General features: G+C 43.6%; 1 protein-coding gene across 1 annotated transcript; it reads left to right on the top strand.

Annotated features, from left to right (window-relative positions):
- The first annotated feature begins 12,178 nt into the window (after positions 1–12,178).
- Positions 12,179–13,404, top strand: LOC147088275 (histone H2A type 2-C-like). The gene has a single exon (XM_085977955.1). It carries the CDS (start codon positions 12,628–12,630, stop codon positions 13,015–13,017), a length of 390 nt encoding a protein of 129 aa, XP_085834081.1. The 5' UTR covers positions 12,179–12,627; the 3' UTR covers positions 13,018–13,404.

Here is a 13,404-nt window from a genome sequence, read left to right as displayed (position 1 = left end):
GTACTTTCCAGTTTCTTGCCATTAAGATAATAACTTGCCCTATGATTTTTCCTGCCAAAGTCCATAACGTCACACTTTCCAGTATTGTATTCCATCTGCCAAATCTCTGCCCACTTACTTAGCCTGTCTATGTCCCTTTGCAGGTTTTTTATGTCCTCCTCACTCACTACTTTGCGTCCCATCTTTGTATCATCTGCAAACTTTGATATGTTACACTCGGTCCCCTCCTCCAAATCGTTAATGTAGATTGTAAAGAGTTGGGGACCCAGCACTGACCCCTGCGGAACACCACTAGTTACTGGTTGCCAATCTGAGAACGAACCATTTATCCCAACTCTCTGCTTTCTGTTAGAGAGCCAATCCTCCACCCATGCCAGAATATTACCCCCAATCCCGTGATTTTTTATCTTGAGCAATAATCTTTTGTGTGGCACCTTGTCAAATGCCTTTTGGAAGTCTAAGTACACTACGTCCACTGATTCCCCTTTATCCACCCTGTATGTTACTTCCTCAAAAAACTCAAGCAAATTTGTCAAACATGACTACCCCTTCATGAAACCATGCTGAGTTTGCCCTATTAAATTATGTTTATCCAAATGTCCCGTTACTGTCTCCTTAATAATGGACTCTAACATTTTACCAACCACAGATGTTAGGCTAACAGGTCTATAGTTTCCAGCTTTCTGCCTACTACCCTTTTTAAATAATGGTGTTACATTAGCAGTTTTCCAATCTGCCGGGACCTTTGCTGAGTCCAGTGAGTTTTGGAAAATTATTACCAATGCATCCACAATCCCTACCGCTACTCCCCTCAAGACCCTGGGATGCAAGCCATCAGGTCCAGGGGATTTATCCGCCTTGAGTCCCATTATTTTACCAAGTACCACTTCCTTAGTGATTTTAATTGTATTTAGTTCCTCCCCCCCTAGAGCCCCCTGTTTGTCCAGTGTTGGGATATTCTTCGTGTCCTCTACTGTAAAGACTGATACAAAATAATTGTTCAGTGTTTTTGCCATCTCCATGTTTCCCACCATTAATTTCCCGGTCTCATCCTCTAAGGGACCAACATTTACTTTAGCCACCCTTTTTCTTTTTATATAACTATAGAAACTTTTACTGTCTGTTTTTATATTTTTTGCTAATTTACTTTCATAATCTATCTTCCCTTTCTTAATCAATCTTTTTGTTATTTTTTGCTGTCTTTTAAAGACTTCCCAATCTTCCATCCTCCCACTAGATTTGGCTACCTTATATGCCCTTGTTTTTAGTCGGATACTATCCTTAATTACTTTAATTAGCCACGGATGGCTATCTTTTCTTTCACACCCTTTTTTCCTCAGTGGAATATATTTTTCTTGGAAGTTGTAAAATAACTCCTTAAATGTACACCACTGGTCATGTACCGTCTTACCCTTTAATCTATTTTCCCAGTCCACTCTAATTAATTCCGCTCTCATACCTTCATAGTCTCCTTTATTCAAGCTCAGCACGCTTGTTTGAGATCCAACCTTCTCACCCTCTAATTGAATATGGAACTCAACCATGTTATGGTCACTCATTCCAAGGGGATCCTTTACTAGGACATTTTTAATTAATCCTGTCTCATTACACAGGACCAAATCTAAGGTTGCTTGCCCCCTGGTCGGTTCAGTTACATACTGCTCAAGAAACCCATCCCTAATACACTCAATGAACTCTTCCTCAAGGCTGCTCTGCCCAATTTGATTTGTCCAGTTAATATGATAATTAAAATCCCCCATAATTATAGCTGTTCCCTTATTACAAGCCTCAACTATTTCCTGATTAATACTCCGTCCAACAGAGTTGCAACTGTTCGGAGGCCTATAGACTACACCCACTAGTGTTTTTTTCCCCTTATTATTCCTTACCTCCACCCAAACTGTTTCACTATCGTGCTCCTTTGACCCAATATCATTTCTCTGTATTATAGTGATTCCTTCCTTTATTAACATAGCCACCCCACCTCCTCTCCCTTCCTGCCTGTCCTTCCTGATTGTTAAATAACCTGGTATGTTTAATTCCCAGTCATGGTCACCCTGCAGCCATGTTTCTGTAATGGCCACAAGATCATACCCATATGTCATTATTTGTGCCGTTAACTCATTCATTTTGTTACGAATGCTACGTGCATTCAGATAAAGAACTTTCAAATATGTTTTGTAACACTTAGTTCCTGTTTTTTCCCTTTTTAGTACTTTACTTTTTACTCCATACCTTCTGTCCCTTCCTGACACATTCTGTTTTTTAATTCCCCCACTGCTACCTAAGTCTATGACCTTCTCTGTTGTCATTTCTATGATTTGCTCTCTAGAAACCTCCCCCCCACTAATTAGTTTAAAGCCCTCTCTACAGCCCTAGTTATATGATTCGCCAGGACTCTAGTCCCAGCACTGGCCAAGTGGAGTCCATCCCAACAGAACAGCTCCCTCCTGTCCCAGTACTGGTGCCAGTGTCCCAAGAAGCAAAACCCATTTCTCCCACACCAGTCTTTGAGCCACGCATTTAACTCTTTAATTTTATTTATCCTAGCCAAATTCGCTCGTGGCTCAGGTAATAACCCAGAGATTATTACCCTTGAGGTTCTGTTTTTTAATTTGACCCCTAGCTGCTCATACTCCTTTAACAGAACCGTCTTCCTTGTCCTATCTACGTCGTTTGTACCAACATGGACCACGACAACTGGATCCTCCCCCTCCCACTGCAAGTTTCTTTCCAGCCCAGAAGAGATGTCCTTAACCCTGGCACCAGGCAGGCAACACAGCCTTCGGGACTCCCGCTCTTGACTGCAGAGAACCCTATCTATCCCCCTAATGATACTATCCCCTACCACTACAACATTTCTTTTTACTCCCTCCACTTGAATGGCCCCCTGTACCACGGTGCTGTGGCCAGGTTGCTCATCCTCCCTGCAGTCCCCGCTCCCGCCCTCACAGGGAGTAAGAACCTCGATCCTGCTGGACAAGAACAAGGGCTGCGCCTCCTTCAACACTACATCCTGGATCCCTGTACCTTCCTCACTCGTAGTCACACCGCCCTGTCCCTGACCACGGACTACATCTGCAGTAATTAACTTCATAGGTGTGACCATCTCCTGAAACATAGAGTCCAGGAACTTCTCCCCCTCCCTGATGTGTCGCAGTGTCCGAAGCTCGGTCTCAAGCTCCATAACATGGAACTTGAGTTCCTCTAGCAGCAAACACTTGTCGCAGATGTAATCACCGTTAGCCTCAATGGGGTTGAACGGCTCCCACATCTCGCAACAGTAACACATCACCTGCTCCATTCTATATAATTAATTTAATTTCTTATTATTAGTTATGAAGACCCTGCCCGGATATATATGATAATATCACACCACTATTCAATAGGACTTACCAACTTAAAGGTATGAAAGAGAAGAGAAGGAAGAAAACCAACCAACCAGCTGATCACCAACCTCCTCCTTGAATACTGTCTGTGGAGCCTGTTTGGTTGACTCGTCTCGCTGCTCCTCCTCCGCAGTGCTGTCTAAGCCTGGGAGTGGGGAACAAAACAGAGCAAAAAACACACCCTCACCTCCCACTTATCCGAACTCTCCCACTTAGCAAAACTCCAACAGCACTCAATGCACAAAGCACTCCGTGCACCGCACTAGCCCCTCCCCTTTTATACCCGGATTCTACTTCCTATTTAAACTGCCCAAGAGTTTAAAAAACCCTTAAAAATTAAACTTACTTCAAATAATTGACTTCTTAACACATTAAAATACACAAAACCCCACTCACATACCAGAAACTGACAAGAACAGGGCAAAATACCACTCACATACCAGAAACTGACAAGTACTGGACAAAATACCACTCACATACCAGAAACTGACAAGTACAGGGCAAAATACCACTCACATACCAGAAACTGACAGGTACTGGACAAAACCCCACTCACATACTAGAAACTGACATGTACGGGACAAAATCCCATTCACATACCAGAAACTGACAGGTATAGGACAAAACCCCACTCACATACCAGAAACTGACATGTACGGGACAAAACCCCATTCACATACCAGAAACTGACATGTACGGGACAAAACCCCACTCACATACCAGAAACTGACATGTACGGGACAAAACCCCATTCACATACTAGAAACTGACAAGAACAGGGCAAAATCCCACTAAAATACCAAAATCTTACAAGTACAGGGCAAAATCCCACTAACATACCAGAAACTGACAGGTGCAGAACAAAACCCCACTCACGTACCAGAAACTGACAGGTATAGGACAACACCACACTCACATACCAGAAACTGACAGGTACAGGACAAAATCCCACTCACATACCAGAAACAGACAGGTACAGAACAAAATTTCACTAACTTACCTGAAGCTGGCAGGTAGAGGGAAAAAACACTGACATACCAGTAACTGACAGGTACAGCACAACATTCCACTCACATACCAGAAACTGACAATACAGATTCAAATAGACACTGACATACAAGAAACTGACAGGTACTGATTAAAACCCACTCTCACATAACATAAATTGACAAGTACAGTGCAAAACCTGGGGTAACTCACCAGAAACTGAAAGGTACAGAAAAAAATCCCCCTCAAATATGAGGAAATGAAAGTTGCAGTGTAAACACTCACATCCCAGAGCATGAACGATACAGAGGAAAACCACACTTACATACCAGAGACTGACAGGTACAGAGTGAAATCCATACTCACATACCAGAAACTCACAGGTATAGGGTAAAATCCACAATCACGTACCAGAGATTAAGAAATAGACAGTAAAAACCAGACTCGCATACCACAGATTGAGAGATACAGAGTAAAACTCATACTTACCTAAAAGAAACTGAGAGATACAGAATGAAACATACACTCACATATCATAAACTTACAGATACAGGGAAATAGCCAATCTCCCATACCAGAAACCGGCATGGACTGATTAAAACCCACATTTCATAACCAAAACTGACAGATACAGAATAAAATCCCACTCACATAGCAGAGTCTGAATGATACAAATGAAAACACCACTCACTTAGCAGATACTGAAAGATACAGAATAAAGCCACACACACAACAAAGACTGACAGATACAAAATAAGATCCGCACTCACATGCCAGAATCTGAAAGAATTTAATACAGAGACGTGTGAGGTGATGCATTTTGGCAGCAGGAACAGAGAGAGGCAATATACACTTCACGGCACAGTTTTAAAGAGTGTGCAGGGACAGAGGGACCTGGGAGTTAACGTGCATAGATCCCTCTGAAGGTGGAGGGGGGGGGACATTTTGAGAGAGTGGTTAGCAAAGCATATGGGATCTTCGGCTTCATAAATAGAGGTATTCGTACAAAAGTACAGAAGTTATGCTAAACCTTTATAAAGCGCTAGTTAGGCCACAACTGGAGTATTGCGTCCAGTTCTGGTCACCACACTTTAGAAAGGATGTGATTCACTTGCGAGGCTGCAGAGGAGATTTACCAGAATGGTCCCAGGAATGGGGGATCTTAGCTACAAGGACAGGTTGGAGAAGCTGGATTTGTTTTCTTTAGAGCAAAGGAGGTTGAGGGATGAATTGATAGAGGTGTGCAAGATTATGATGGATTTGGACAGGCTAGACGGGAAAAGGCTGGTCCCATTAGTTCATGGTACAAGGACTAGGGGACATATATTTAAGGTTTTGGGCAAGAGATACAGAGGGGATGTGACCAAAAACTTTTGTACGCAGCGATTGGTGAGGACCAGTTACTCGCTGCCGACGGAAGTAGTGAAAGCGGAGGCACTCAGTTTATTCAAGGGGAGACTGGATAGGCGCTTGAGGGAAATAAACTTGCTGGGCTATGGGGATAGAGCGGGGGAATGGGACTGACTGATTGCTCTTCAGATAGCCGGCACGGACTCGATGGGCCGAATGACCTCCTTCTGTGCCGTTTTGACTCCATTAATTTATGACAGCTAAAAACCGCATTCACACACCAGAGACTTCTAATACAAAATAAACCCACACTAACATACTAGAGACTGAGAGCTACAGCATTTTACCCATTGTTCCATGCCAGAAATAGACAGGTACAGAATAAAACCCACATTCACATACCAGAAACTGAGATACAGAAAAAACCCGCGCTCACATTAATGTTCTGTGATTCCGATGGCCGGAATGAATTCTTCGACTAAATTAATGCTGTTTCAGAGCGTTGTGAAATGAGTTTGCAATGGCCTCCGGCATTGTCCCCTCCGACACCCCGTGCTTGGCCAGCTCCCCGGGCAGCACCAGACTCACGGCGGTCTGGATGTGTGGACACAATCCGCACACTCCAAACTATTAGTGGTTGGTGCCATCTCCTGGCTGCCAGCCTGTACTGCAACACGATAACCATTCATCAGCAACTATTTTAAATTGGAGAGAAATAACCTGAACATCTTGTTTACGTTCAGATTAAGATGATTGCAAGTGTTATTGGTCCTGACTAAAGCTCCAAAGACCTTTGGCGAGTGATCTGTAAATACAGAGGCTTTCAATTTAAAATTAGAGCGATGGTGGTACAGTGATGAGCCCAGCTGCCCTTCCTAGCGAGCTGACTCGGGTTTGAATTCTCGGTATCATGGGGTGAGGGCTCAGTCCAAGTGGAATGAATCTCACTCTCACACACAGTACCAGAGACTGACAGATACAGAATTAATTTAACTCTCATACACTGGATCAGAGACTAATATATACCGAATGAATCCCACACTTTCATACAACACCAGAGACAGAGAGATACTGAATTAATCTAACTCTCACATATAGAATCATAGACTGACAAAGAGAGAATGAATCTCAGACTCATGTACAGAACCAGAAAATGATCGAGACAAAGTGAATTCCAATCTGATACAGAGTATTAAAGACTGCTGATACAGAATGAATCTCACTCTCAAATATAATACCAGAAACTGACAGACACAGAATGTACCTCACTGTCACATAGAGCATCAGACACTGACTAATACAGAATCAATCCGCACTGAAACAGATTGTCAGAGACTGACAGGTGCAGGATAAATCTCACACTCACATACTGTATCAGAGACAGACACACAGAATAAATCTCACACTCACATACTGTATCAGAGACAGACACACAGAATAAATCTCACACTCACATACTGTATCAGAGACAGACACACAGAATAAATCTCACACTCACATACTGTATCAGAGACAGACACACAGAATAAATCTCACACTCACATACTGTATCAGAGACAGACACACAGAATAAATCTCACACTCACATACTGTATCAGAGACAGACACACAGGATAAATCTCACACTCACATACTGTATCAGAGACAGACACACAGAATAAATCTCACACTCACATACTGTATCAGAGACAGACACACAGAATAAATCTCACACTCACATACTGTATCAGAGACAGACACACAGAATAAATCTCACACTCACATACTGTATCAGAGACAGACACACAGAATAAATCTCACACTCACATACTGTATCAGAGACAGACACACAGAATAAATCTCACACTCACATACTGTATCAGAGACAGACACACAGAATAAATCTCACACTCACATACTGTATCAGAGACAGACACACAGAATAAATCTCACACTCACATACTGTATCAGAGACAGACACACAGAATAAATCTCACACTCACATACTGTATCAGAGACAGACACACAGAATAAATCTCACACTCACATACTGTATCAGAGACAGACACACAGAATAAATCTCACACTCACATACTGTATCAGAGACAGACACACAGAATAAATCTCACACTCACATACTGTATCAGAGACAGACACACAGAATAAATCTCACACTCACATACTGTATCAGAGACAGACACACAGAATAAATCTCACACTCACATACTGTATCAGAGACAGACACACAGAATAAATCTCACACTCACATACTGTATCAGAGACAGACACACAGAATAAATCTCACACTCACATACTGTATCAGAGACAGACACACAGAATAAATCTCACACTCACATACTGTATCAGAGACAGACACACAGAATAAATCTCACACTCACATACTGTATCAGAGACAGACACACAGAATAAATCTCACACTCACATACTGTATCAGAGACAGACACACAGAATAAATCTCACACTCACATACTGTATCAGAGACAGACACACAGAATAAATCTCACACTCACATACTGTATCAGAGACAGACACACAGAATAAATCTCACACTCACATACTGTATCAGAGACACTATTCACACCTTTGATTGCTGTGATTATCTTTCTGCCGAGGTGTAATAAAGGGCAGTTAGAAAGATTGCCTGTAATCATCTGGCAGTATTCTCTGACTATATGTGCTGTGTTTATATGCATTTCTCCTCTTCACCTGACGAAGGAGCAGCGCTCCGAAAGCTTGTGATTTCAAATAAAGCTGTTGGACTACAACCTGCTGTTGTGTGACTTCTTACATTTGTATCAGAGACAGACACACAGAATAAATCTCACACTTACATACAGTACCAGACAGTGACAGACAGAATTAAACTGATATTCACATACAATATCAGAGATGACAGATACTCAGCATGAATCTCACACTCTCATACATAGAAACTTAGATTTTGGAGCAAGAATAGGCCATTTGGCCCCTCGAGCCCGCTCCGCCATTTAATGAGATCATGGCTAATCATCCAAATTCAGTACCCTGTCTCTGCTTTCTCCCCATATCCCTTGATCCCTTTAGCCTCAAGAAATATATCCAACTCCTCCTTGAATATATTTAATGAATTGGCCTCAACTGCCCTGTGTGGCAGAGAATTCCACAGGTTCACCAGCTCAATCCCTCCTCAGCTCAGTCCTAAATGGCTTACCCCTTATCCTTAGACTGTGACCCCTGATTCTGAACTCCCCTGTCATCAGGAACATCCTTCCTGCATCTGGTCTGTCTAGTCCTGTTAGAATTTTATAAGTTTCAATGAGATCCCCTCTCATTCTTCTAAACTCTAGCGAATATAAGCCTAATCGACCCAACCTCTCCTCATACATTACCAGATAATGACAGACAGAATTAATCTAAATCTAGCATACAGTACAGAATAAATCCCAAACTCACACGCCATACCAGGAAATGACAGATATAGAATAAATCTCAAACTCACATACAGTATCACAGATTGGCAGAGAAAGAGAATGAATCTCACACTGACACAGATTATCAGACGGTGACAGACCCAGAATTAATACACACTCGTACACAGTACCAGCAAATGATAGAGACAAAGTGAACCCCACATTAAAGACTGATTGGTGCAAAATGAATCTCACTCTCACATACAGTACCAGAGATTGACAGATATATAATACTCTAGCACACACATACAGAACAGAGACTGACAGACAGTGCATCAGAGGGCCTGGCAGATACAGAACGAGGCCACAATTACATGCAGTACAATTGATTTACATGTAGATTTAGTCCCACACTCACATACAGTACCAGGTACTAGCAGAAATGGAATGAATCTCAAACTAACGTCAAGTGGCAGAGACTGATAGATGCAGTACGATTCCCACTTTCATAATCCGAGTGAGTAGCAGATTCATGCAGAATTCTTCGCTGAAAGACAGTACAAGAGACAGACTGATTCAGAACGAATAGGAATCTAACATACAGTACCAGAGACTGACAGATCCAGAATGACTCACACACTCACAATCAGTACCAGAGACTGACAGATCCAGATTGACTCACACACTCACAATCAGTACCAGAGACTGACAGATCCAGAATGACTCACACACTCACAATCAGTACCAGAGACTGACAGATCCAGAATGACTCACACACTCACAATCAGCACCACAGACTGACAGATACAGAATGACTCACACACTCACAATCAGTACCAGAGACTGACAGATCCAGAATGACTCACACACTCACAATCAGCACCAGAGACTGACAGATACAGAATGACTCACACACTCACAATCAGTACCAGAGACTGACAGATACAGAATGACTCCCACACTCACAATCAGTACCAGAGACTGACAGATACAGAATGACTCACACACTCACAATCAGTACCAGAGACTGACAGATACAGAATGACTCACACACTCACAATCAGTACCAGTGATGGACAGATGTAGAATGAATCTCAGACTTGCACACCGTCCTAGTGACAGGCAGATGTAGAATGAATCTCAGACTCACACTCTACCAGAAAATGACAGATTCAGAATCAATACCAACACTGACACACGGTACAAGATAGAATCCCACCCTGACACTTAGTCATAGTGTCATAGAGTTATACAGCACAGAAAGAGGCCCTTCGGCCCATCATGTCCACGCCAGCCATCAAGCACTGTCTATTCTATCGCCGCTCCTTCATCGTCACTGGCTCAAAATCCTGGAACTCCCTCCCTAACAGCACTGTGGGAGTACCTTCATCACACGGACTGCAGCGGTTCAAGAACCTGTCTCACCAAAAACTTCTCAAAGGGCAATTAGGGATGGGCAATAAATGCTGGCCTTGCCAGCGATGCCCACATCCCATGAACGAATAAAATAAAAGTGACGGACAGGAAACTAAAGGATTCCACAGTCACATACCGTAACAGAGACTGAGATTGAGAATGATTCCTACACTTACATAAATCAATTCTATTTCAATTTCAATTTTATTTGTCACATAACCAAATACAACAAGTGAAATCCAGTCAGTGAAATGCTTTTTTCTTAACGAGCCGAGCGCACCAATCAACAAAGGACACTTAGCTGCCTGGGACGCACGGAGCCCGCAAGGACGGCAGAGACTGAGTGATACAGAAATATCCCCACACACACAGTATTAGAGATTGGCAGATGCAGAAACAAAGTGGCGGAGACCACACCGCAATGCGTGAATATAGTGCACAAATTGGAGGAAGTCTATCTAACTGGCTGTCCCGTCCGGAAGGAGTGTTTGCGGCCCTGGAAGATGGTCTGGGGAATGATGAATGGGCAGATGTCACACACGCACTTGCAGGGGGCGTACTGGTGGCAAACACTCAGTCTGATTGGATACATAATGAAGCCAATCAGCGATATGCAGAAGAATGAAAATTGACATCATTCCTAACCAGCCAATCACAATCATTGCCTTCACCCATCCCTCATTAGCATAGGACTGTGGGGCTGCCTATATATTCCGAGCGCGGAGCGGGTTTGAGTCATTTTGTTTCTGAAATCGAGCTTAAGAATAGTGGACGAAAAGAAGACAGCTGCTAAGAAGGGCGCCAAGAAAACCGTCACTAAACCGGCAGCGAAGGGCGGCAAGAAGCGCAGAAAGTCGAGGAAGGAGAGTTACTCCATCTACATCTACAAAGTGATGAAGCAGGTTCACCCTGACACCGGCATCTCCTCCAAGGCCATGAGCATCATGAACTCGTTTGTGAACGATGTTTTCGAGCGTATCGCGGGTGAGGCTTCCCGCCTGACCCATTACAACAAGCGGCACACCATCAGCTCCCGGGAGATCCAGACCGCCGTGCGCCTGCTGCTGCCCGGGGAGCTGGCCAAGCACGCCGTGTCGGAAGGGACAAAGGCGGTGACCAAATACACCAGCTCCAAGTAAAACTCCACGCTGTCCTGAAAGAAGAAACTCCAAACACAACGGCTCTTTTAAGAGCCACCCACTATCTCTCTGAAAGAGCTACACAACGCATCGCCTTGTAGATTCAATTTACTGTAATTATTAAGAACGTTTGAAGTTCCAGCTGTAGATGTAGTTTTTAACTCTCAGATAAGCAGTTTCATTGACCGGATCGCCCTTAGCGTCGATGTTGTATTTCCCGCCCACTAATGCACAAACACGGTCCTTGGTCGCACTTTGCCTTTGCTCTCAGACCCGTTTATTTGCAGCGCCAGCCGACTAATTAAAAGTTTGTTTTAGGTGCGAGATTCCGATTTCAGTCACCTCGTTCTCTGTCAAGACCTTTGCATTTTTCTAAAGCAAGTTGGGAGTCCATCCGTTTATTAACCGGAGATTTGCTGCATTGTAACAACCCGGAATGGGAGTTCTTAGAGATTAGAACGCGGTCAGTTTGAACACTCTACCCCTCTTTTCTCACAGCAGGACTCCCAGATCTGGTTTCACTCCCGCAGCAGCGCCTGTGCAAAGGATCGATCGATAATCGGTGAATCTCACTTTTACACAGATTGAGCTGGAATGTGTCCCGTTACAGAATCAATGGGAATTTAATCCCGCCCGTGTAAGCTCAATATTGAACCCGAAATTAATCCTAATTGTAACAGCCTAGAATTTGCTTATGGTGATTTATTAATTTAATTCGCTCGTTTAGGAAAATATTGGCGGGCTCTTTGGATTTAAAAAATCTTTGAAAACAGTTATTTTCCCCCTCTTTTCATTGGCGGGAAAAGCAGACTGTAATTGGTCACCGGAAAACACCAATGAAATTCACCATAGAGCGACCAATCACAAGTTCGCCTCTCTTCATTCCTCCAGAAAGTATAAGAACGACAGATGTGGGAGGAAACTTTCATTCTTTCACTGAACGAGTAAATTGTGGAAATGTCTGGAAGAGGAAAAACCGGCGGTAAAGCTCGGGCCAAGGCTAAGTCTCGATCATCCCGGGCCGGACTGCAGTTCTCTGTGGGCCGTGTTTACAGGCTCCTCCGAAAGGGCAACTACGCTGAGCGTGTGGGTGCCGGAGCCCCGGTCTACATGGCTGCTGTGCTCGAGTATCTGACCGCTGAAATCCTGGAGCTGGCCGGCAACGCGGCCCGCGACAACAAGAAGACCCGCATCATCCCCAGACACCTGCAGCTGGCCGTCCGCAACGACGAGGAGCTCAACAAGCTGCTGGGAAAGGTGACCATCGCTCAGGGCGGGGTGCTGCCTAATATCCAGGCGGTGCTGCTGCCCAAGAAAACCAGCACTGCCAGCCCCAAGAGCAAGTAAAGCGGACAAGATTCAATCTAATAACCCAAAGGCTCTTTTCAGAGCCACCCTCTTTAACTGTGAAAGGGTTGTGTACTGTACAGCCATTCACGTTTATAAACAGGACATGTAGAACTGTAAATCCACAAACACTACAGTGGGTTTTCTGTTACCGAAAATTTGGATCAGCGATTTAATAGAGGGGGACTGGCTTCAGAGAAAAACAAAACACACGGAAACTTAACGTGAGACCGGGCCTAATTGAACACATTTGGAGAGCCGAATATGAACGCATGTAAAGAAACCATTATAAAGCGGTTTTTGGGCTGACCGTTCCTTATTGGGCCAATAATTCCATATACATCCTGAGCACATTGATCCATACTAACTTTTCCCCTTTTAATTTGC

Source organism: Somniosus microcephalus, unplaced genomic scaffold (genome assembly GCF_052327205.1).
Source record: "Somniosus microcephalus isolate GS21.2 unplaced genomic scaffold, FLI_Smic_1.0 unresolved_chr5, whole genome shotgun sequence".
NCBI classification, from domain to species: domain Eukaryota; kingdom Metazoa; phylum Chordata; class Chondrichthyes; order Squaliformes; family Somniosidae; genus Somniosus; species Somniosus microcephalus.
This window is presented reverse-complemented; position numbering and strand designations above follow the sequence as displayed.